At 27.6% G+C, this 26,160-nt stretch overlaps 1 protein-coding gene across 1 annotated transcript in view; it reads right to left on the bottom strand.

Annotated features, from left to right (window-relative positions):
* LOC100199577 (atrial natriuretic peptide receptor 1) overlaps window positions 1-26,160 on the bottom strand; it is a 70,145-nt gene that overhangs the window by 14,972 nt on the left and 29,013 nt on the right. Inside the window, exons 10-15 of the mRNA XM_065803875.1 lie at window positions 22,383-22,476; window positions 17,234-17,380; window positions 17,032-17,136; window positions 13,261-13,495; window positions 12,919-13,068; window positions 1,070-1,253 (exon numbers count right to left, since the gene is read on the bottom strand). Of these exons, the coding sequence (XP_065659947.1) occupies window positions 1,070-1,253; window positions 12,919-13,068; window positions 13,261-13,495; window positions 17,032-17,136; window positions 17,234-17,380; window positions 22,383-22,476 (915 nt within the window). The remainder of the gene's footprint in view (window positions 1-1,069; window positions 1,254-12,918; window positions 13,069-13,260; window positions 13,496-17,031; window positions 17,137-17,233; window positions 17,381-22,382; window positions 22,477-26,160) is intronic.

Raw genomic sequence — 26,160 nt, 5'->3', positions numbered from 1 at the left:
TATTCACTTAAAGAGTGTCCCAAACCTCCGAGACATGTTGTATTCATATTAAAGAGAATAATAAAAAAAATGTTTGGGTTAAATTTTTTTGATTAAAACAAAAGAATAAATGAATACCAAGAAAAACTAACTTTTTAATTTTAGTTGAAGCTTGCCTTTTCTGCTTAATTGTAGGCCTAAAAGTCAGCATAATATACACCGCAATCTACAGACTTGATAATTTACTAGATTTTTAGTACATGACGTCATTGACTTTTGTTTGTTTACATAATCTATCTCTTGTGCAAACAAAACAAAAATCAATGACATCATGTACTCTTAGGAATAAAATGCGCTTGAATAAGTTATCAAGTCTGTAGGTTGGGACGTATATTATGCTGACTTTTAGGCCTACAATAAAACGGAGAAGACAAGCTTCGACTAAAATAAAAAGTTACTTTTTCTTTGTTCAAATATCAAAGTAATCAAAAAAATTCATCCCAAACTTTTTTTTCTATCATTCTCTTTAATATGAACACAACTTGTCTCGGAGGTTTGGGATCTAATGAGAATAAACCCAAATAACATTTTTTATCACACCTTTATTCACATTTTTTTTAGAATTTAGAGGGTGTTACTAAAACTTTTATAACTTTTAAAATATTAGCGATAATTTTGTTATGCAAAAAGAATAAAAATGCTAAAAAAAATTTAAGAATAAATAAAATCTTGTTTTTTTAAAACTTTGATAGTTTTTCAACTGGTCAACCATGACCGGCAAGAATTCATTTTGGGTGGTCAAAATAGCAACTTTAGCCATTTCAGGCAGTCGTTGACCATTACCTGACTGTTATTTTCCACACTGTATATATATATATATATATACATTAAGAAAATAATACTTTAAAAAAAAAAAATTTTTTTTTTTTGATTAAAGTAACTTTGTATAGATAAAAGTAATTTTTTTTTTAATATCAAAAAATTACTTTTTCATGCTGTGGTATCACTATAGTAATGGTGGTTGTGTCAATAAAGTGTATTTATATCAATAAAAATTATATTCAAATCAAGCAATAAAATAAATACTCACAAATTGTTTCTCTTCATTAAACCTTCTATTTCTTTGCGAATATCTGTAAATGATGGTCGTTCATCAGCATTCTCAACCCAAGACTTTTTCATTATATCTCTCAAATCTTCTGCATTCTCAATCAACTGAGGGACATGCGGTCTAAATGGTGGATTTTCACCATTCTTAACACGCATTACAATCTCTAAAAAAGTTAATACTAGTTTTAATTTAATTCTAAATATTTTCCTAAATATCTGTTATACTTTAAATCAAATTATAAAACTAGCAGAAATAACAAGTTTTGTTAAAAATAGGAAATTCAATTTGATTAACTCCCTAAATATCTGTTATAGTTCAAACCAAATTATGAAACTAACAGAAATAACAAGTTTTAATAAAAATAAAAAATTCAATTTGAATATCTCCCTTATTATTTATTTTCATCTACTTATTATCTCCTTTACCATTTAGTTACCAACATCATATATCTAGTCAACTACATCATTTTATAGTCATATAAGTTTATATAATTATTTATTATTATTAATATTTATTATATATTAGGGGTGGGAGTTAAGGTTAGTTTTAGCCTAACTAAATTTAGTCGACTAACTTTTTAGTCTAACAAAATTTAGTCAACTAACTTTTTAGTCTAACTAAAACTAGTCGACTAACTTTTTAGCGTAAATAAATTAGTCGAATAACATTTTAGTCTAACTAAAATTAGTTGACTAACTTTTTAGTCTAACTAAAATTAGTCGACTAACTTTTTAGCGTAACTAAATTTAGTTGACTAACTTTTTAGCGTAAATAAATTAGTCGAATAACATTTTAGTCTAACTAAATTTAGTCGACTAACTTTTTAGCATAACTAAATTTAGTCGACTAACTTTTTAGCGTAACTAAAATTATTCGATTAAAACAAAATTTAGTACGAAAAACTGAATAACCTATGCCATGAAATTTTCACACCTGATGGCACATTATTGTGGCGGTTGAATGTCCCAATTATGGTTCATAGGGGCCAGTCAAATCAAATTCGTAACGTATTAAATCAAATTTGATTATTAGAATTTTTTCCCAGCTCTGAGACAACTACCAATGCGGTTGTTGCAACTGTTTATAAAAACCCAATGGGTATGGAATCTAAAAAAGGCACCCTTTGAACTTTTAATTAACATTCTGCAGTTTAATTTAACGTCTAATTCGGGGTTGGGAAAGCGAACTTGTTGGGGTATTTTTGTTCTCACACTCCAATCACCGCGATTTTTTTGAGAAACATTTTCATTTGACTTAACAACATTCTTGAGTTATCAGTTTGCATGATGCCTAAAAGCGTCATATCTGAAATATCAAAAAAATCCTGCCCACGCCGCTGGTAAAGCAATATACAAAAAATAAAATTTTCGCAAGAATCACAAGCGAAAAGAAACTTGCTAATTGATTCATTTTGAAAGAAGATTTTTGGAACCTACTGAAAGGACTCAGTTAAAAAATAATATCAGTTTTTTACTTCATAAAAATTTGCATGCGCGATAATTGACACTTATGAGTAATGACTCATTACTCATAAGTGTCAATTATCGCGCATGCAAATTTTTAAGAAGTAAAAAACTGATATTATTTTTTAACTGAGTTAAAAAATAATATCATGCTCATTACTAATGAGCATTTAATTACCTAGTTCATTGAACAAATTTTTTTAAATGGAACATTTCAATCTTGTTTTTATGACGAATTCCATAAGTGACCGTTCTTCAAGTGGATTTATCAAAAATTTTCCTTTCGAAATAAATTTTTTGATCATTATTTGAAAAAACAAACTAGTAAAAATTTAATATGTTGCTATACTGAAGATAAAGTTTCATTACAAATAGTTTGATATATACAGATATTTTATTTTCATATTTCTTGCAGTTAAGCGAATAAACTTCCTTTATAGATTTCAAAACGTAGTTATCGAAAGCGCTCATTTCTCAAGTGCTACTTCCAAAAGTGAAACTTTTGGAAGTTTTGGAAGAGCATTATTTGAAATAGCAACTTGCGAAAGTCTAATTTTCAGAAGTATTATTTGCGAAAGTTACTTTGACAAATTTTAAGGCTTCTATATATTCGTTACGAATAAAAATAAACACTAATTGTATATACCCTTTTGAAAGATATTCCAGAAATCTTTGAAATCTTTCGGTTAACAACGCTATTTCAAAGGCTTAAAATAGCAACATAAGAAAAATTATCCCAGATAAGTAACATTCATAAAATTGGATTTTATTATACATTGCCTATAAATTTTCATTTTCATATTAGTGATATATAGTATTGGAGCCAGCTAGAAGGGAAGGTGGTGTTGGGGGTATGACACTCACTATCTATTACCATGGAACTATAAGAGATGGACGTGCAACCTATTGTTTTACATCAAAGAGGCCGCAGAAATCAGCGAGCCATGGGAGTTTCCGACAAACTCTAAACTTTCACCCGTCAACAAATAAATCTATTAAAATGGCTGCCCTTAGTTTTTAAACAGAAACTCTGATCACGTGGTATTAGTTTAAATTTTATAGCATTTGTTTAATAAGACTGTTCAGAATAAGTAACTACTTCACGTGTTGACAAATTACTAAACAATTTACACCAAGGAAAAGGAAATCAGTTGTCGGCACGAACAGATTTCCATCATTTTAGGAATATAGTTATATATATATATATACATAATTTCTATATAAAAATCCTTAGAACCTATTCTTCAAGAAAACATAAATAAATACTTGTTATAAAAAGAGGAAAGAGTAAACTTGCAATTTCCACCTGGACACTTTTAAAAAACACTTTTTTTTCCTATAAAAGTAAACCTTGAAGTTTTGAAACTAAGAACTAAAAATTTATGTATAAAAGTTAAAAAGTGTCCACATTCCATTAGATTCGTCATCCCTTCTTTAATATATACATAAAGTTTTATAAAAATTGGATGTGTTTTGGTACTAAGGAATCCTAACCTCCAAAAGCTTTGTTTTAAAAAAACGTTCCCGCTTCGAGCTTTTTTCTTAAAAGTGGTCTTAAGATATGGATAAAATTTAAATGAAGCCATATAAACCATAGTACTTTCTATATATGGCTGGAAAGAGGTTGAGTAACACTAATTGACGCGAAAAACCTCAAGGTGTTTGCTTAAGCATACGAAAAGATATAAAGGAGTAAAGTTCATGAAAGTTACGTGTTTTTTGTCAAACGTCAAATGTTTTTCGTTGAGCCGTGGAATCGCTATCTATTGCTGTTATCTTGAATAACTAAAAGGAAATTGATGTAACTAGTTCGACGAATCCGACAGACTTTATAATTTAATTTCTATTGTTTAAAACAAAAGATTTGTAACAATGCGCAATGAGCATGGTTCGCAAAAAAAAAAAAAAAAAGGTTGCACGTCCATCTCTTATAGGTCATGCTATTGCCGATATTTAGTTTGATCATTCGGCAAATTAAGATGTTATTATAGTTATTAGCAAATCTCAGCAATCGAGTTATATATTTTTATACTCAACAAGTATAATTTTTAATCGGCAAATATTCTTACGGCAGTTTTCAACTTTTCACCTCCCCCTCCCCCCCCTGTATACTCCCCCTGTGTATTCCCCCTGAATATACTTAGTCTCTAAATATTTAATTTCATATCAGCGATAAGAAGTACCAATTTATTAACGCTAACTTCCATCATTTTTCTCAACAAGCTTGTCATTTAATGCGAAAGCTTATATATGCAACACTATCATTACATTCATAATTAAAACTTTATCATTTTCTCATTTTTTCAACGTACGGACAAATAAGCACGGAATTGCGCTTAAATTGGTTGGCGTATTTAGGTTATGTTTGTTACAATTTAAGTACATTTAAGCTTCGGCAATTTATTTATTCTAAAATGCACACCAAATGTTATACATATTAATAGAGTTTTTAAAATGCAAAACATTTAATAGCATTTACCGAGAAGCTCATCGTCTGCATTTAAAATTGCAACCCCGCAGTTAAATCGTTTTTAATAACTGTAAAATAAGATAAACATTCTATTAAATGGCTGCGGTCGCTTTATCAAACCAGAAAATTTCTTATCACTTTTTAATTACTTAAAAAATGCAGAATATCTATCATTTTAAAGTACATTTTCATTTTTTGTTAAAAAAAAATTAAGTCACGATATACTTTTCCTAAAATAATGTATTTTTTTTTGGTATCAAAAATTTAATTTTTAGTCGTATATAAACTCATTTAATTATATTAAATATGGCTGTATACTAGGCAGCAGCAATTTTTGGTATTAAATTGCTTCAAGTTGGAGTAGATAGTTTGTTATAAAATAAGAGTTTTAGCGTGAAAAGTAAGATCTAAAGTTAACTAGAAGCAATCTTATTTAAAAAGTAAGTTTGAAATATCAACTTAAATAAACCGCATTTGAGACACCATTTTTTGTAGAATTATAAAGAAAAGGTAAGGTTAATGAAATCATTCATTATGAAATAATGAATGATTTTATTAACATAAACTTGGGTGGGTCGTAATTAATACATGAAAATGTAAAATACATTTACAAATGTAAAAAAACTTAAATTTAAATAACATAGAATCCGGAAGACTTGCAACGTTCATATTTTGCACTTAGTTTTATAGTCTAATTAAGCAATTGGTTTTTCTAAAAAAAAAATTGAAAATCGGATAATGATACTTTGCAAAAAATTGGGATGCTTGTAGCCTGGAAACATAAAAGCCCTTAAGTTTCTGGGGTCCCCCCCCGCCCCAAACATGAGAGCAACAACTTTATAAAATCATTTTTTAAACATGTTGCAATCTTGTTTGATTGTTTTTAAAACAAAACAGTTCAAGTTCTAAATTTAAGAGTTTTTATTTAAGAACAATAAAATAAATTCAAAAATAATTATTACAAGATATTTCCGTATTACATTGATTAAATTGCACCAATTTTAAACCAAATTAAAAAATTCCAAATTTTTGTACAAAAACATCAACATTTGAAAACATTCAGCCGTCATACTGTTTCGCTTAGCATACAAATTGTTTAATGCGTCAGAAAAAAGGCGCTCACTTGGTGCACTGGTAACAGGTGTACATAAAATCATCGTTGAAATGCAATACAATATTGGAAAAACATATTGATTTTGATGCCAAAACTCTAAAACATTTTGTTCGTGCACTGACAATCTTATATATTCACTGATTTCTTCTTTTAAATCTAAGGTTACATTTTTATCACTATCACTTCCGGAATCATCTTCTTCATCCTCAAATGACAACTTAAATTTTTTTGATTCCTTTGTCACCTTTTTAATTGGAATTATTTCACCAACTCTTTTTGCGAGATAAAAATCTGACAAAAATTCTTTTACAATTTTTAAATATTTCTTTTTTTCGTACTTTTCAAAGAATTGAAAACTTTTATAATTTGGATCCAAAAAAGTGGCACACAATAAAAAGGAATTATTCTCTAATTCATAGGAATCTTTGTAAGTTTGTAAAGATTCTAACAAATGTGATTTCAATATTACAATTAAAGGAGGAGTTTCACTTTTATTCTTACTCAGCTGCTTCTCAAGGTACTTTAAACTTGGAATAATTAAAGAACACGTTGCATACCTATCGCCAGATAGTAAAACACTTACTTGATTAAAGCTTAATAAAGCATTTACCATTACTTTTAAGTTAACCATTTCATCATCATCGAGTAAATATTTTCTCATATCTTTGTATTGTTGTTTTGAATTAAAGATATCTTTTACGTAGGAGTGAAGCTTAAGCATTCGCTCTGCCATGAGAAGCGTAGAGTGCCAACGAGTTTTCACATCTTGAATCAAATGAAGTATGTGTACCTTCTTCAACTAAATCTATGACATTTTTAACAACTAATTGCAAAACATGTCCCATGCATCTTATTGGTTGAATGTTTAAACAAACTTTCAAAGAATTTAGACAGTTGCGTACGTTATTGGCGTTGTCTGATACTATACTCATTATTTTATCATCCACTTTAAACTTTTCTACGATTTTTAGCAAAGCCTCTTTTAAATTATCTGCATCATAGCGGCCATTAAGGTATGCAAAGCCCAAACAAAAACTGATGAAATTTGTTTTGTCAGAAATGAAATGTGCACTTGCAGATATGTAACTATAGTTTTGACAGGACGTCCATCCGTCAGTAGTAATAGATAAAACTTTAATTAATAATAATTTTCATTTCAAAAGTTCAACTTTTTCTTGATATAAATCAGTTAAAAGAGATCTTAACTTTTTTTGGCAAGGCACTTTATACTTTGGATTTAAACTCAAAACAAATTCTTTAAATGCATTACTTTTTACCAACATAAATGGAAGACAACTGGCAATAATGAAAATTAAAAGAGCTCTATCAATCTTATCGCTAACTTCTTTTGACAAGCCACTTATAGTTCGTTTTTTTTTCGGCGTTATTATTTCGTGATAATGTTCAAGATGGTAATCTAATAATATCTTTGATGTTTTACAAGAGTACTTTTTAGGTCTGCTACTATTACATTGATTGCATATCCATTTTGATGTTTCCTCCTCGATTGAGTAATATTTGTATGTAGTTTTAGCTGCTTCTTCAATTGACTGAGTATCAACTTCAATTACTGTTTGAGCGGATGAAAAACTTGAACTTGTTTCGCTATCGTTATGATTTGCAGGGTTTTGTTCAACTATAGTCTTTCTTTTATCCAACCTTTTCTTTAAATCAGATATTGGAGCAGCATATTCAATTGGAGAAAACGTATTATTTTTCGACATAGTTTAAAAATGCAATTTCTTAAAGTAAATTTAAATATATTTTTGAGAATAACGGTTTATCTAATATATAGCGGGAAACCATTACTTTGAGGTGTCAGTTAAGACATTTCTTAAATTTTGTTGTGTTGAGAAATTATATGAACATAATATGAATTAAGACAAATAAATCAACTTAAAGACATTCATTAAAGTTTATTGTTTTTAAGAAATTTAAAATACGAAATATAATTTGTGACAATTAGGTAATAAAAATGTTTTGTTTGTACCTAGTAATGCCCTACATTTTCTTTTATTGAATTAAATAAAAATTGGTTTGTTAGTAGAACAACTCCGCCAAAAACAGCTGATATTTTATACCGAATACACAATTAGTTATTAGCATTTTAATAATAATTTAAAAAAAAAAAAAAAAATTGAGAGTTGAACAAGATATATATTCAATTAGTAATTGAATATATAAAACACAGTTTTTACAGTGACAACAATATGTAAATGTTACGCAATTAATGTTTTTTATTATTTCTATATTGTGTAATTGTCAATTATTATTGTCGTCACTGTAAAAACTGCGTTTTATGAGTGTAAAACAAAAAAAATAGGTATTATTACCTCAAAAAATGATTGCTGGTATTATATAAAAGAAATCCAAAAAAGCTTCTGCATACAACACCTTTCAAAAATATGGCACCATTTTTTTTTCTAATAATTTATGATTCATTTTAATTAGAAATTGAAAAAATCCAGATTTAAACCGCTTTTCATTGAAAGTTAAAATAAGTACTTAGTAATAAGGAGGGATTAATTGGATATACAAAACTCTAAGTGTATATCTCGCAAACTTGAGAAAAAAAAGTCTTCTCCAAAAACTTAAAAAACTCTGAAAATCAACTTTGAAAAAGATGCCATGGAGATCTAAATTGTAACTTACAGCAATTTGCTATTAAAAAAATGGCGCTCAAACCACTTCACAACTAACACATAACAAGATTTTAAAAAAGTATTTTTCGCAAATTAAAAACTTAGCCGACTAAATTTGGTTAGATTAAAAAGTTAGTCGACTAAATTCAGTTAGACTAAAAAGATAGTTGACTAATTTTAGTTACGCTAAAAAGTTAGTCTACTAAATTTAGTTTGACTAAAAAGTTAGTCGACTAAACTTAGTTAGACTAAAAAGTTAGTCGACTAATTTATTTATACTAAAAAGTTAGTCGACTAATTTTAGTTACGCTAAAAAGTTAGTCAACTAAATTTAGTTAGACTAAAATTAGTCGACTAAATTTAGTTACGCTAAAAAGTTAGTCGACTAAATTTAGTTAGACTAAAACTAGTCGACTAAATTTAGTTAGACTAAAAAGTTAGTCGACTAAATTTAGTTAGACTAAAAAGTTAGTCGACTAATTTATTTACGCTAAAAAGTTAGTCGACTAATTTTAGTTACGCTAAAAAGTTAGTCGACTAATTTTAGTTACACTAAAAAGTTAGTCGACTAAACTTAGTTAGACTAAAAAGTTAGTCGACTAATTTATTTACGCTAAAAAGTTAGTCGACTAATTTTAGTTACGCTAAAAAGTTAGTCGACTAAATTTAGTTAGACTAAAAAGTTAGTCAACTAAATTTAGTTAGACTAAAAAGTTAGTCGACTAATTTATTTACGCTAAAAAGTTAGTCGACTAATTTTAGTTACGCTAAAAAGTTAGTCGACTAATTTTAGTTACGCTAAAAAGTTAGTCGACTAAATTTAGTTAGACTAAAAAGTTAGTCGACTAATTTTAGTTAGACTAAAAAGTTAGTCGGGTAATTTTAGTTACGGTTTTTTTAGTTAAGGTAGTTACAATTTTTAGTTTTGGTCACAACACTATTATATAGTTACCAAATTTTGTTATAGATTAGCTATTTACAAGATTTAAAAAGATTACAACAATAACAAGAAAGAATTAAGCTCAGAAGGTCCTAGTATCCATCTAAAACTTAAAAACTTAATCGCATAGGAGAGGTGGCTTCTCTTTATTCTTACTGATACCACTAGAGTTGTCGTGAAGTGGTATCAGATTGAGGAAGACTTCCATAAACTTGCAACCAAGAATTTGTTGATACATCCCACAGTGAAGATCATTGCCAGAATATACTACTGGCTGTTTGAGAGCACTGAAAGATGATGTGTTAAAAAATAATTGTAATCAAGTGACTTTTTTTAAACATGTCTTTAATAAAGAATACAATTTCAACAAATAGTTTAAAATTAAATTTCATTCATAAAAAGTTGAAAATGTTCCATTTTCATGAAGTTTTTTTATTAAAACTCAGTTAACTCAGTTATAGCAATTCCCAATTTCTTTTTTCTCAGATCTCTTATCATTACTTTCAAATTTATTTAAAAAATGCTCATCTGAACCTTGTTTTCCTGTCTGCAGGAAAATGACATCTTACAACTCCAATTTTAAAATACTCTCTAGATCACTGACTCTTTGTTGATGCCAAATCAGTCTTACTGTTATTAAGTTTTTAAATCTTTAATTAAAAAACTACTGATCTTGAAAAAAATTTTAACAATCTAGTTCTAGCGCTGACTTGTTAAACATTATGACAAAGGGCTATCATGCTTTGGTTGGAAACAGTGAGGCAAGGGCTATTGCTCCTGACATATCAAAACCTTCCAATTAAGACTGACATGCTGGTTTTTCCATTAGCTCGCTTCAAATGGTGTATCTGGGAAAGCTTTAAAACTACTGAACCTTTATTTTATAACTGAAAAATTTAAGTTATCCTCGATGGACAATACTTTCCTTCGTTTCCAGTAACTTTTCAGTTTATCACAAGATGCTATCTTTGGTCATTCTTCTCTTATACTGATAATCTCATCTACCTCCTAAGCAACTGCTGATGACAAATATTTTAATCAGGTTCTAATACATTTTAGGACTTTCAGGTTCCTAAGCATTTGCTGATGACAAAACTCTTTTAATAAATAATCTTTGCCAAAGTCTTTACAAAACATGTTTTTACAAAAATACTTCTGTTACAAAAGTCATTTTGTTGTTTATCAATCAAAATTAAGCAATTTGTTGTTCAACAAAGTTGTATTCGGTTTTTTTCTTCTCAAACATCAGTGATTTGAATTTAATGTCTTTGTTTTTCTAACTCATGTAACTTAAAGTTTTTATAGTTTTTTGTCAACTGCTTTCTTAGCCCTCTTTTTTGCTTTCTGTTTTCCTAACTTTAATAATAAAGTTGTTTGCAGCCTTATTGAGAGTGAATTCGTTTGAAAAAATATATATTTTTAAAGTCTTAGTCAAAAAAGATTTTTTTCTTAATCTATAAGATCCTATTCTTAATCTACAAGTTGGTTGAAAGATGCAAAAAATACTACAAACTTTTTTCAAAAGACTTTTATTCATTCACCTTCACAATTCATTTTTAGGTTCTTTAGAAAATTAGCATCATATATAAGATGCAATAACTACAACAAACTTTTATTCATTCACCTTCACCATTCAATTTTAGATTCTTTAGAAAATTAGCATCATATATAAGATGCAATAACTACAACAAACATTTATTTGTTCACCTTTACAATAAGAAAGTTGGCATAATATAAAAGATAAAATACATCGAAATAAGTATCAATGAAATTATTTGCATTTTTATTAAAGTTTAAAATGCTCCTAAATAAAAAGCAAAAACTGTTTTTACAAAACTTTTTTAAGGTTTAAAAAAGAAAAGGTTTTGTATTTTACATTAATTGTGTTAATCAATGAAGATGTAAAATTTTGTTAAATAAAAAAGAGTAATGATTGTTTTTAGAAAACCGTTTTTGGATAGTTTTTTTTAATGTTATTTAAAATAATATTGTCATTAAGAGTGTTGGTTTAATCATTACTCTAATAAGAAATTTTCTAGCAAATGTTAATAGCAAATGTTGATGTTAAAAACTGCATTTTCAAAAAGCACAACAACATATATAAACCAATAACCATTTTGTTTTATAAGATTTTTTTTTATATGGTCTAATAAACCCTAATTGAGTAAAAACGGAGTTTTTGAAGAACTTTAATAAAAAACACTTTTTATTTAAAAAGCTCCCTATACTTCCTTTACTTGAACCAAATAAAACAGTGTTAGACAGCTGTGAGCATAGAGCAGTGCTGACAAGATGTGAGCTTTAAGTGCCACTGGCCAGCTGTGAGCATAGAACAGTGCTGGCCAGCTGTGTGCTTTGAGCACTGGCCAGCTGTAAGCATAGAGCAGTGTTAGCCAGCTTGGAAGTACTTGTTAAGTAATATATAAATTATTATTTTCTCATTTAAAATATAAAAACTAATTGGATTCATGATATTCCAAGATAAAAAATTATTTTAGATCTTGATAAAAAATCAATTATTGCACTATTCATTATAAAACAACATTTTATCAATAAGGCCGTATACTATCCAAAGATTATTTTCTCAAATTCAACAATTTTCTTTTAATTTGGTAAAGTTTCAGCAACTGTAGTTAACATTGATATAAAAATAAATACTACATTAAAAAAACATTTTTTACCACCTATAAAATTCTAATGACTCAACATTAAAACTTAATGTCAAAACCTAGTCTCATAACAAAACTAGTTTAATTTTGAAACATATTAAGAAATTATTAAGATAATCATATTTAAAAAATAAACACTTAAAATCCAGACAACTAACACCCAACACAAACCTAATCATTTAGTTTTTATTTTGTTGCAAAAATATTGCATATTTTAATTTTTTTTAGGCAAGTTCTTTTGTAAGTTCAAATCAAACAGCCATTATAGAATTGGAGACTACTTTAAATATTATGCTTTCATTTTGTTTGGATTTTCACTAAAAGAGTAAAATTTATCTGAAATCTTAGATTTCAGATAAATAAATAAAGATAGATAAATCTTAGATTTCAGATAAATTTTTTAGTGAAAATTTCCTCATCACAATATTTCAACTGTTTTGTAAGAATTTTTTTTGGAGACCAGACATTTTTAAATAAAAAGTTTCTGACTGTTAAATTATTAAATATCAATGTTTGAAAAATAAACTTACCATGAGGTTCTAAATAAGAAGTACTCCAAGGTCCTTCCCTTGTATGGAACTCTTGTGTTATAATTGCAAAGCTATAGATATCACCTTTTTGCGAACCTCTCAGTGGAGGATTAATCAACCGCAGAAGTTCAGGTGCTTTATACAACAAACCTAAGTTATAAGAATAACAAATTATAAAAAGTAATGCATGATTTTAGAATCTTTGAAGATTCATTTAAGAATTAACTGCTGAGAAAAACTTATTGACCTAATTTTGAAATTCAAAAAAAAATTTAAATTTTTCTTTGGAAATAATTAACAAGATAAAAATATATCATTAATAAAAAATAAAAAAAAACTCACTTCTATAGTTAACATTTGTTGATTCCACAGCAGAATTATCGTGTTTAAACTCATGCAGACCAAAATCAGTAATTTTAAGAGTCCATCTGACATCAATAACACAGTTAGAAGATTTTAAATTACCATGAGATTTTATATCACTGCAATGTAAAAACTGCATTCCTTTCACTACCTCGTGAAGTAAAGATAAACAAAACAGTGTGTCCAGTTTAATATTATCATTTTCAAGAATATCCTAATAAACAAAATAGTGTGTCCAGTTTAATATTATCATTTTCAAGAATATCCTAATAAACAAAACAGGGTGTCCAGTTTAATATTATTATTTTAAAGAATATCCTAATAAACAAAATAGTGTGTCCAGTTTAATATTATCATTTTCAAGAATACTCTAATAACAAAACTAAAAAATAAAACTTGAAAATAAAAATGAATAAAATTTTTTTAAATAAAAAATTTGTCGAAAACATTTAAATTTACATATAAAAATAAATTAATTTCTGTAAATTTTTTTCAAACATTTTTGCAGCGCAAAAAGAAATTGCTTTTTGCTTTTTTGTAAAAAAATATTGGTACATTTGCACTTAAAATCTAAAAAAAACAACAACACTATATTTAGGTAACTTATTAGGTAACACTATACTAGGTAATTTTACTTACAAATCGATTTTACTTTCTAGTAAAAACAGTAAACAAACATGAATTTGTAACAACTGGTGAAATAAATTTTACTTTTTCACAACTGTCACAAAATGTTTTTTATAGAATAAAATATTTTTTTCATCTTAAATTAATATCTTTATAAGCTTTTTTCTTTATCTTTTTTGAAGTAGAAGACATCGGACTTATTTATAATAATTGACAAAGAGAACAAGTAAAAATAATTTTTTAAACAAATCAACAAATTTCGATGCTAGGCAGTAATTAACCTTTTTAAAAAAAATTTATAAAATGTACTCGAGCATTATTAAACCCCAATTATGTTTACATAGTTTCTATAAACTCATACCTTAAAGACTACCGCACTCATATACTCACCACCTACCTTGAAGATTATTATTTAGAGACATTATGCATTTCTGCAGTTTTTGTCGATATTTGTTAGGTTCACAGAAGATTATTCTTTGGTTAAAGATCCAAAAGAAATTATCTTTATACACCCCATTTTAAGGTTATAGCATTTCACATAGCTCTTTAAACTTCTTTTGGAGTTAAAAAGTTGAGTGAGGGTTGCAACCACAAAAAATAACCTCTTTGAATGTAGTGGCCCCCTTGGCCTTGGGGAAGTGAATAACATTTAAAAAAAACACACACATACTCAGCCCTCGGAATTAGGGTTGGCATTCAGCAATGCCAACCTAGAAGTGTTTGAGGTCTGCAAAAAATTGCTGACCTCGTTTCTATGTTTTATGGTAAGACCTTTGTATTAAATTTTATTTACAGACCTCTTTTCAAAATTAGGAAAAATGAGGTCGGCAATTATTTGCCGACCTCATTTTTCCTAATTTTGAGGATTGCATACTTAAGGTCAATTCCAGTATTGCTTGTTGAGCTACAAGTAAACCATCTTTTTACATTTTTATGTAAATATTAGTTTTGGATCTGAAGTATTTATGTTACACTTAGATTTATCTAACCATAATACACTTTTCGCCTGTTATTTTGTTAAAATATTATGTTCATTTGCAAACTCTAATGGTGATTCTTGGTTTTTGCCTGCACAACAAAATATAACCCTGCTTCATTTAAATTCACGAATTTTATCATCTGTCTTTTTTAAGCTTTACTATTAACTTCTACCATCCTGTCTTTTTTAAGCTTTACTATTAACTTCTACTGTCTGGTTTACTATCAACTTCTACATGATTGTGGTTACTTGGTTACTAAAACCAAGTTTTGAAATTAAAAAACTAAACTAGTTTATAAAAAAAATTTTGAAACAATACTTTGTGAAAAAGGTTTTGAAATATTACTTTTTGATTTATGATTCATTCGTTTAAAAAAAAATTGATTAAACAGTCATACAAAAAAAAAAAACAGAAAAATTATTCACCAGCAATTAACATATAAGTTATAAATTTTTTAATAGATATTCTAAAGGTTTGTTGTTCGAGAAAAAGCATTTTTTTTAGAGTTTCCTTAGTTTTGGAAATTCTACACATACTCGTGGCTTTGCTAGGAGTAGGCTTTTGTCAAACATGTAAAAAGCCATCATAAAATCTTTCTTTAAAAAAAATTTTCAATTTATATAAAAAATTTTCATACATGATTTTAATCTTTTAGACAAAGTTTTTAGACTCAATTAAAATTAGATAAAACTTTAAATTGAGTTGATGTTTTACTTTTGTCTTTTTGTGACGTTTGTTTTAGAATGTTTTTGAACTTTTAATATCAAGTTTGACAGCAATTCTTGCCGATCAAATTTGATCGTCCAGAATTGATTTTGAAAGGTCAAAATATCATTTTTTCCAGAAGTAGATAATCATTGATTGGCCGCTATTTCGAGCACTATATATATATATATATATATATATATATATATATATATATATATATATATATATATATATATATATATATATATATATATATATATATATATATATATATATATATATATATATATATATATATATATATATATACATATATATATATATATATATATATATATATATATATATATATATACATATATATATATATATATACATATATATATATATATATATATATATATATATACATACATACATATATATATATATATATATATATATATATATATATATATATATATATATATATGTATATATATATATATATAAAGTTTATTTACATATATATATAAATATATATATAAATAATATATATATATATGCATATATATATATACATACATACATATATATATATATATATATATATATATATATATATATATATATATATATATATATATATATATGTATATATATATATATATATATATATATATATATATATATATATATATATATATATATATATATATATATATATATATATATATATATATATATATATATAACCTGTGTGTGTGTGTAAATAAACAATTTTTATTGAGTCAATATAAAATTTTTATTGAGTCAATATATGTATGTATGCATATATATATATACATACATATATATATATATATATATATATATATATATATATATATATATATATATATATATATATATGTATATGTATATATATATATATATATATATATATATATATATATATATATATATATATATATATGTATATATATATATATATATATATATATATATATATATATATATATATATATATATATATATATATATATATATATAAAACCTGTGTGTGTAAATAAACAATTTTTATTGAGTCAATATAAAACACTAAAACCTATTAAGATAAAATAAAGAAAGATACAATTATGTAAGAAGATTTTATACAGGCCTGCTCGAACCATGCTAACCTTTAAACATACCAAAATAGAAAGAATTTCAGTAAATCTCAGTTTTAATTGTTCTATTTAAATTTGAAATAAAATATCTCAGTTTTAATTGTTCTATTTAAATTTGAAATAAAGATTAAAAATTTAAGATTAAAATTTGAGGTTAAAGATATTGCCATTAAAGTTAAATTTAGTAGCTTGAATGAACTCAAAACTCAAACTTAACAAAACCTTATAGCAAAAGAAGGCTGAAACTTATCATTTTCCTTATAAATTGTAATGAAAAAAAAACAAACCTGTAGACTACCTCGAGCACAATATTGAGTAACAATAGCGATATTTCCAGTATCCACACAGGCACCAATAAACATGTTTATGTTGTCATGACGAATGTCTCGCAACTAGAAATACATATTAACTATATATTACTAAAAAAAATCTTAGCAAATGATTTTCAATTAGATATATAACTTAGGACAAAGTTAAAAAATCTTTAACCTGTTTTAGTTCCATTAAAACATTGCGATTTAATTCAACTGTCCGCTTCTTCAATCGTCTTACTGCAACTAAAGTTGATTTATAGTATGCTGTTGTTGTAAAGTGCTGATATTTCTCATAACTATAACTGCTTAAACTTTGGCCATCCTTTTAAAAAAGTTAGAATTACTCATACTTTGTAGTTAAAACCATGGTAGCCATGGTAACAATCTTTGCATGATTAAAAATAATTTGTTCTATTAGTTTATTTAGCATTTTATTGATATGTATGTATGTATGTATGTATGTATGTATGTATGTATGTATGTATGTATGTATGTATGTATGTATGTATGTATGTATGTATGTATGTACAGGGTGACCAGAAAAAATGGAGACAAAATTTAATATGTCCTGATAATAAATTTTTTTACGGTATCCAATTAATTTTATTGGTTTTCGGATTCTCCATGTTTTTATGTTTAGTATATATGTTCTTAGTTTGATATCTCTAAAATATATTATATTTTTAGAATGTCAAATAAACGTAGTGCAATTTTGGAGTTGTTTCGTAAAGGAATGTGTCAATGTGATATTGTTTGCTTGCTTAATGTGCCTAAGCAAACTGTGTCCAAGGCCGTCAATCGTTTCAAGGAGCTCGGCCACGATGGTCGCTGTCCAGGAAGTGTTAGAAGATACACCGTCAACACATCCGCCAACCGACAAATCGTCAGGAAGCAAGTCAAGCGAAATTCAAGGGTCTCCATGCGAAAAATCGCTCGTTAAACCGGAATGAAACATAAATCGGTACGACAATGGCAGAAAGGGAGCTTAACCTCATGCCTTACAAGCTCCAAAAAGTTCAATTGCTCACCAATGAAAACAAATGTGTGCGGCTCCAGAGATGTCGTTAACTCAAGCGTCGGGCAGCTGCTCAGCGATGGGAGCGCATCCTGTTCACGGACAAGAAGCTGTTCACCGTCGAACAGGCGCACATCCACCAAAACAACAGGAGCTGGTCTTGCTTAGGCACATTAAGCAAGCGAACAATATCACATTGACACATTCCTTTACGAAACAACTCCAAAATTGCACTACGTTTATTTGACATTCTAAAAATATAATATATTTTAGAGATATCAAACTAAGAACATATATACTAAACATAAAAACATGGAGAATCCGAAAACCAATAAAATTAATTGGATACCGTAAAAAAATTTATTATCAGGACATATTAAATTTTGTCTCCATTTTTTCTGGTCACCCTGTACATCCACTGTGGCTCCCGGCATGTCGGCCATTGTCGAACACTGCTAAAATCCGCAGTCCGCCATGGTCTGGGACGGAATCTGCGCTAGCGGTAAGACTCCCCTCATTTTCGTGGATCAAGGAGTCAAAATCAACCAAGAAGTCTACCGATGCGACATTCTCGAGACTGTGGTATTTCTGTTGGCCCAACAGCACTTCGGCGATGTAAATTGGACGTTCCAACAGGACTCTGCTCCTGCTCACAAGGCAAAAACAACTCAATACTGGTGTCGGACCCATTTTCGGGACTTCATCGCGTCTTCGGAATGGCCGCTCTACTCGCCGGATCTCAACCCAATGGATTACAGTGTGTGGTCAATTTTGGAGGCCAGGGCCTGTGCTACACGCCACATAAGTTTGGAGTCGCTGAAGTAATTGTTGCGCCCGGAATGGGATTGATTGTCGCCAGAAGACCTGCGGCATATCGCTGAAAATTTCAAGACTCGTTTGGGCTTATGTATCACCGCGGGAGCACTTATCATAAGTTTTATATGTTCCATTTGTAATCCCAAGCTGCATTGCAATCTCTGCATTGTTATCAAACTACATCTATTTCCTTTTTAAGTACAAAATATTCTCAAAAAAAAACTTTTCCTGTTGATCTAGCAACAGTTAAAACTTTGAAGCACAAAACCGACCATAAATTGCTTAAAAACTATTGCTCTTGACATATCTAAGGCTTTTGACAAAATTTTGCATGTTGATCTACTCCATATGCTTGTTTCATATGGTGTATTTGGGAAAACTTTCGAGATTATCAAATTGTTTCTTTCTAACCGCTTTATTAAAGTCATCCTCAAAGGACAACACTCTTCTTCATATCTAGTAACTTCTGGGGTACCTCAAGGTTCTCTCATTGGCTCTGTTTTGTTTCTTATCTACATTAATAATATTCCCAAAAACCTTACATCTAAAGTTAAAAAGTTAAAATTGACATCTTTTGATCTTTTTGCTGATGACTCATCTTTATACTCGTGTCTTGACAAAATATCTTCATTTTTTAATGGCTTAGAGCAGGCGGCCTATCTTGAATCTGACCTCACTTCTGTAACAGATTGGGGCTCACAATAGCTTGTAAATTTTAAACAAAACTCACTTCTTATATTAATGAATGGCAAACCTCTCACCGAGTCCTCTTCTTTACATTTTCTTAGATTATCGTTTACAACTGACATTTCATGGAATATAATCAATTTCATACAACTGATTGCTAAATTAGCATCTGCTAAGGTTGCTTCTCTTTATCGAGCTTGCCATTTTCTTTCTCCTGATTCCATTCTCTACCTCTACAAATCTCTTATTATTCCTTGTATGAAATACTGCTGTCATATTTGGGTTCTTCTAATGATGCTCTTTCTTTTCTAAACAAGGTCCAATAATTCCCATCTTTATGTTTTCTGATTCATACAACTTCAACTTTTTAAGTTTTCTGTCAACCATTTCCTTACTCTATTACTCTACTATTTTTTGATAACAACTCCCAACTTAATAGTGGTTGCTTGCAGCCTTGTTGGGAGTAAATTAGAATAAATTAAAAAAAAAATGTAAGGTATAATTTCTTTAGGCACAGTCATATGATGCTCCTCTTATGTGGATTTCTTCATATCATTTTTAATCAGATCAATATATGGATCTCTTCATGTCATTTCTAATCAGACTAATATGTGGATCTTTTTATATCATTTCTAATCAGCTCAATATGTGCATCTCTTCATTTTTAATAGTAAATATAGCTCAGTAGCAAACTTTAGAAACTTCTAAAGATTGTAAATGATGGTTCTTTTTCTAATTCCCATATTTTAAAGAAAAATTATAAAATTATTTTAAAAAGGTCATCTAAGTATGTAAGAAATATATCAATGAAAAGTTATGTATAAAAAAAAAAAATGTAAATTAAAAAAAAGAAAAAAATTTAACTAATTAACTCAGTTTATTCCATAAAAATATTTTAAAACTTTTGCTTCCGCTTTAAAAATAAAAAAAACATTGCGCTTTTATATCTCAGGTAAACGTGCATAAAATAAATACCAGAAAATTTTTGTTTATTACACTTTATATTTTTATTATCACAGAAATTCAGAACACAAAAACTAAATCTGATATCAAAAAGCCTAATTTGTTACTAGCGTTTGTTGCTATTTTGCATTAAGATAGGTATATCAGCTGGAACAATGCATAATAACCATAATAATATTTGTGACATAATAGTTATATGTAGAGATAGCATGCCCAAACCCATTCTCCCATCAAATCAACTTGCATATAATGTATGTGCTATCTAATTAATAATAATAAATATTCAGAGTCAGGATTTCTGAAATTTCTTCAAGTTTTGTTAGCTTATCTGGTTAAAGCTTGGATTCTCTTGTAAAAATTTTGCCACCAGACTAAGTCTTTTTGATTTAGCAGACCAGGTAGGAATATTTCTGATAGCTTAAATTCAAAAATCATAAAATCTAGAGTTAATCTGCATACATGGTAATCACTTAAACTCATAATTGATATCATTATGTTTTAAACTCATAATTTTTATTCAATAGAAAAATACAAAGTCAATTTCAAAAGTATTAATAATAATAAAAAAAAGAAGCAGATTTACTTTTTAAGACCTCTGCTTGAATATTAGATTTCAATTCACAAGCCATTTTTCAATTAGCAATCAGAATGATATGTGCATACCATGTTTTATTGATGTGATAATAATGCATATTTTATGTTTGACAATTCATCAAGCGCAACTTAGATAGTACATAACTCATGTTTAACAATCAAATTCGCAATGCATACAATGTACAAATCATGTTTTGATTAACTTTCAGACCTTAATGTGCAAATAAAACTTTGATTGACCAACAAACTTCAATGAAAAATATTTAGATACAAATCCTACTCACACCCATCAAAGATTTCTGTCATTGTTGTAAATGATGGACTGTTTTGCTTGACTCCGAAACGTAGAGTTGCATAAAGCCAAAGCATTTAAGGTATCAGGAACAGACAAACACTATAGACATACAAATGTTTTGCTTCAGATTTTCAGTAAATATCTTGTTTTTATTTCTTAAGATTAAATTGGAAGTTTTAAAAAAAGTAATATTCAAAATCAATTAGATGGTTGTGAAAGGCAATTTTATTTATGCTAAATAATAACTTACGACTTGTATTTGGCAGTATGAGCTGTACTAGCAGATGGTAATACAAACACTCTTAACAACATTGTTTTGCTTGTCAAAAAACCATTGGGGATTTTTAACTCATTTAGATTTGTACTTTTCATCATTGTTAAAAGTTGTTTCTTGATAATACATTGGTTTTACGAATTGAGCTTTTATTTATCCATCTATTTTTCCTTTCATTTATAAATTGCTTTTATATCCACATGATATAAAACACATGTTTGAATGTTATATGTTTTGTTTATAATACTCAAGGTTGTTAAACATCTTAGATGTTTTAATGATGAAAACCCAAGGTTGTTGAACATCTTAGATGTTTTACTTATAATTTTATCTAAGACTTAAAAAGAATTAAACTTGTTTAAAAATGTCTGTTAAATATAATCCACTAATTTTAAAGCTAACTAAAAGAAGGAGAACTAAATTAAATGATTATTGTCAATTACATAAAAATAAACTTTCATTGTGAACTATTTAACTATTTAAAAACTAAATATATAATATAGGTTTCAAATATATTATAGTGTACAAAATGTATATTTTTAAAAAACTAAAAAAATATTATTCCTCCAGAAAATACTTTGTTTCTAGAGATTAAAAACACTTTACTTATAGCAATAAAAATGCTACAAAATATTGATCCAGCCAAAATAAAGATAATTATTGTAAAAAAATTTACTTACACTATTGAAAGAATTACGAGAGGAACCACCACATAACTCACAAGCTGGTATCTTCCATAACTGATTTGACAGCTCTTGTTCTAGCTTGTATTGCCTATTAAATATAATAAAATGATATAATGCCTATTAAATATAATATTAAATATAACCTGTTAAATATAATAAAATGATATAAAGATAATAAAATGATTGTTAAAAACTTGCTTTTTTTTTTTTTTTTTTTTAAAAAAACAACCTTATATATAACATACAATATTATATATATAATCATATAATATACAATATTATAAATATAATATAAAATATTATAAATATAATATAAAATATTATAAATATAATATAAAATATTATATATATAAATCCGTCCTTGTATGAAATACTGTTGCCATATCTGGGGCGAATTTTCCAATAATGCCCTTTCTCTTTAAGACAACGTGCAAAAACACATTGTAAACATAGTTGGATCTGCTCTTGCAGCCAACCTTCAACCATTATCACATTGATATAATGTTGCTTCTCTTTCTCTTTTCTATCAATAATAAAATGATCTTCCAATGATGCCCTCTCTCTTTTAGACAAGGTGCAAAAATGCACTTTAAACATTGCAATATTACTTCACTTTCTCTTTTCTATAAATTCTATAATGGGTGCTGCTCTAAAGAGCTAGCATCTCTTGTGCCTACTAAAATTCATTCTTGTATTACTCGTCATTCAATTAAGTCTCATCCTTTTACTGTGACTGTTCTTAAGTACTCCGAAAATTCTTATTCATCTAGTTTTTTTTTTCGAACATCAGTTCTATGGAATTTGCTTCCCTCATCTTTTTTTCCTGATTCATATAACTTGTAATCTTTTAAGTTGTGTATCAATCATTATCTTGCTCTATAAACTTCATCTTTTCTCTTCCAGTAACTTCCAAACCTAATAGTAGTTGCTTGCAGCCTTGTTGGAAGTAAAAATGTTGAAAAAAAAAAAAAAAAAAAAAGCCTTCTTAATGAAAAAAAACAAATTTACACTGATTCTTGGTCTGTTCAGGTCAAATTAAAACAAGCAACTTCATAAATTACACAAAATATTTGATTTTCACAAATAGCACCGATTTTGGTCTCCTCAGAGTTCAAAAAATAAACATGGCAGTAAATAATAATATTTCATTTTTCCAATTTTTCAATCTTAAAAAGAATTTACATAAAGCAAAGACAGTAAAAAGTAAACATATTTTATAAGGAACTTAGTTCCTTATAAAATATGTTCATATTTTTCAACTATCTACCTGACACAGATAGAGCCAAAGCCTTATTATAGATTAAAATTAGCTTTGATTAAAACAATGTCAGAGGTCAAACTTTTGATTGTTTAGATGTTTTATTTAAAAAATAATTCAACAATTTGTTTTAATTTTGCAACCCAGGTTGGCATTCACCATAAAAACATCATAAAAACCCATCCATATTTCCTAAAGACTTAATCTTTTTTTGAACGACAGGAAAATTATTTATCTCCAACTAAAATGTCAATAACAAGTTAATGTTTAGTTGTTTATTTTTATTAACTTGCTTTTTTCAAAGGAATACAGAAAAAATTGTAAAAAGAAATAGACTCACAAACTTTTTAATTGATTTCCGTTCTACTTAATAGATCAATAATAGAGAAACAAAGGAGAAAAATAAATGATCAATAAAAGAGTAGAGAATAAATGATCAATAATAGAGTAGAGAAATAAATGATCAATAATAGAGTAGAGAAACAAAGTGGCAAATAATAAATATGAAGGACGGTTCAATGATCAATAATAGAGAAATAGCAAGATTCACATTCAAGAATTCAGTTCAGAGATTTGCGTCAGATATACTCTAAAAACATTTAAAACAATAGGTGGCATTCAACATCAGGATCATGAAGGTTAAAACATTTAAAACAATAGGTGGCATGGCAACATCAGGATCATGTTAAAAAAACTAATGAGCATAAAAATAGTCACCAACAACAAACATAAAAAACGTGAACTCATCAACTCATTCAAAGAAAAACGTGAAAAACATATTTCGTCAAATACAGCTAGAAAAATTGGCATCTATGCAGGGAAAAAACGTTGACGGTCAGAGAACGGCTCACAAGATTAAGGTAGTGTAAGGAGTGAATTGGGTGGTCTTTGGAGAGATGGAAGCAAGCAATTTTTAGTGATGAAAGTAATTTTGAAGTAATAAATAGAAAAAAAAAAGTTCTTGTTAAAAGATTTGAATCAGAAAAATATAGTAATCGCTTTGTTGTACCGAGGTTGAAAAGTGGCAGCGGGAGGGTTGGTTTTTGGAACTGCTTTAATTTGAATGGAGTAGGAGTGTGTAACATTTATACAGGTGGAATCAACCAACATACATATATAGAGACGCTAGAGAACTGCATGGTTCCATCAGTGGACATGCTGATTGATCGAACAAATGCAATTTCAACAAGATTTGGTGCCTGTCCACACAGCTCGTACAGTAAAAGAATGGATGAAAGAAAATAAAGTAAATTTGTCCTGGGAAGCTCGATCACCAGATTTAAATCTAATTGAATCTACTTATGTTTGGATCGACAAAGAATTAGTCGAGGTGCAAGTACGATCCATAAAAAGCATAAAGCAAAAATTAGATACCATTTGGAGAAGAGCTCCAAATGTAATTTTCAACAATCTTGTAAAACCGATGCAAAAAGATGTGTTGCTTACAAAAAAGCTTTTGGGGATACTTTAAATACTACCTTAGTTGTTACTTTTGTTGCTTTAATTTTTTATATGTTGCAGTTTTTATGTTGATTTTTTTGTCATTATGTTTGATAACATTTTTATATACAATTGTATGTTTTAGTCATCCAAAGATTCAAGATTTGTTTATAAAAGATTTTTCTAGCTAATAAAAAAAATGTGTTCAATATCTTCTTTAGTTTTATTTTATGGTAGTTTAAATATGCTTCAAGAAACAAAATTTTACAATATATATTACAAAAGGAGAAACTTAATTTTGTGTCTACATTTAGAAACTAATTTACCTCTTTTTTTAAAAGTTGTTTTTTCTAAATTTAAGTAAAGCAGAGTGTTTTATATAATAAATAAAGCAGAGTGTTTTATACTTAAATAAAGCAGAGTGTTTTATACTTAAATTTAGTAAAACACTCTTTGAAAATATATACATATATATATATATATATATATATATATATATATATATATATATATATATATATATATATATATATATATATATATATATATATATATATATATATGTATAACATATATGTTTAACAGGCTTGGTCGGTAAGCGGGAGCAATCGCTCTCAAATACTGACCACCGAAATAATATTTAGTTGTGAAAAACTGGCCAGATTTTTTAGTCGTTTTGAGAACATTTCAAAATACAAAAAAAAAGCGCAAAAAAGATTAATTGAACCAATGAGAGACAATTACAAAAAAAAATAAAATAAATAAACTACGAAAAGAAAATAACTTTTAACGCGAAAAAACTTATATTTAATATTTTTGAAACATCGCTCATTTATAATTTTTTTTATAAAATTAAGCGACATTTTTTATATAAAGTGCTTAATAAGGAAACAAATGTTCTTTAATTTATCAAAGAGTATAATATAATTTTTATTTATATACTTGTGTCTTATTTCCAGTGCTGGATTAAGGAGGATTGGGGTTAGAGGGGGCTATGGCCCTGGGCCCCATAATGTTAGAGGCCCAGAAAGAGTCAAGAAGACCTTTTTTTTATAGTTGTTTTTACACTAGCTG

Source organism: Hydra vulgaris, chromosome 08 (assembly GCF_038396675.1).
Source record: "Hydra vulgaris chromosome 08, alternate assembly HydraT2T_AEP".
NCBI classification, from domain to species: domain Eukaryota; kingdom Metazoa; phylum Cnidaria; class Hydrozoa; order Anthoathecata; family Hydridae; genus Hydra; species Hydra vulgaris.
The sequence above is the reverse complement of the archived record's forward strand: the minus strand, read 5'-3'. Positions and strand labels throughout refer to the sequence as shown.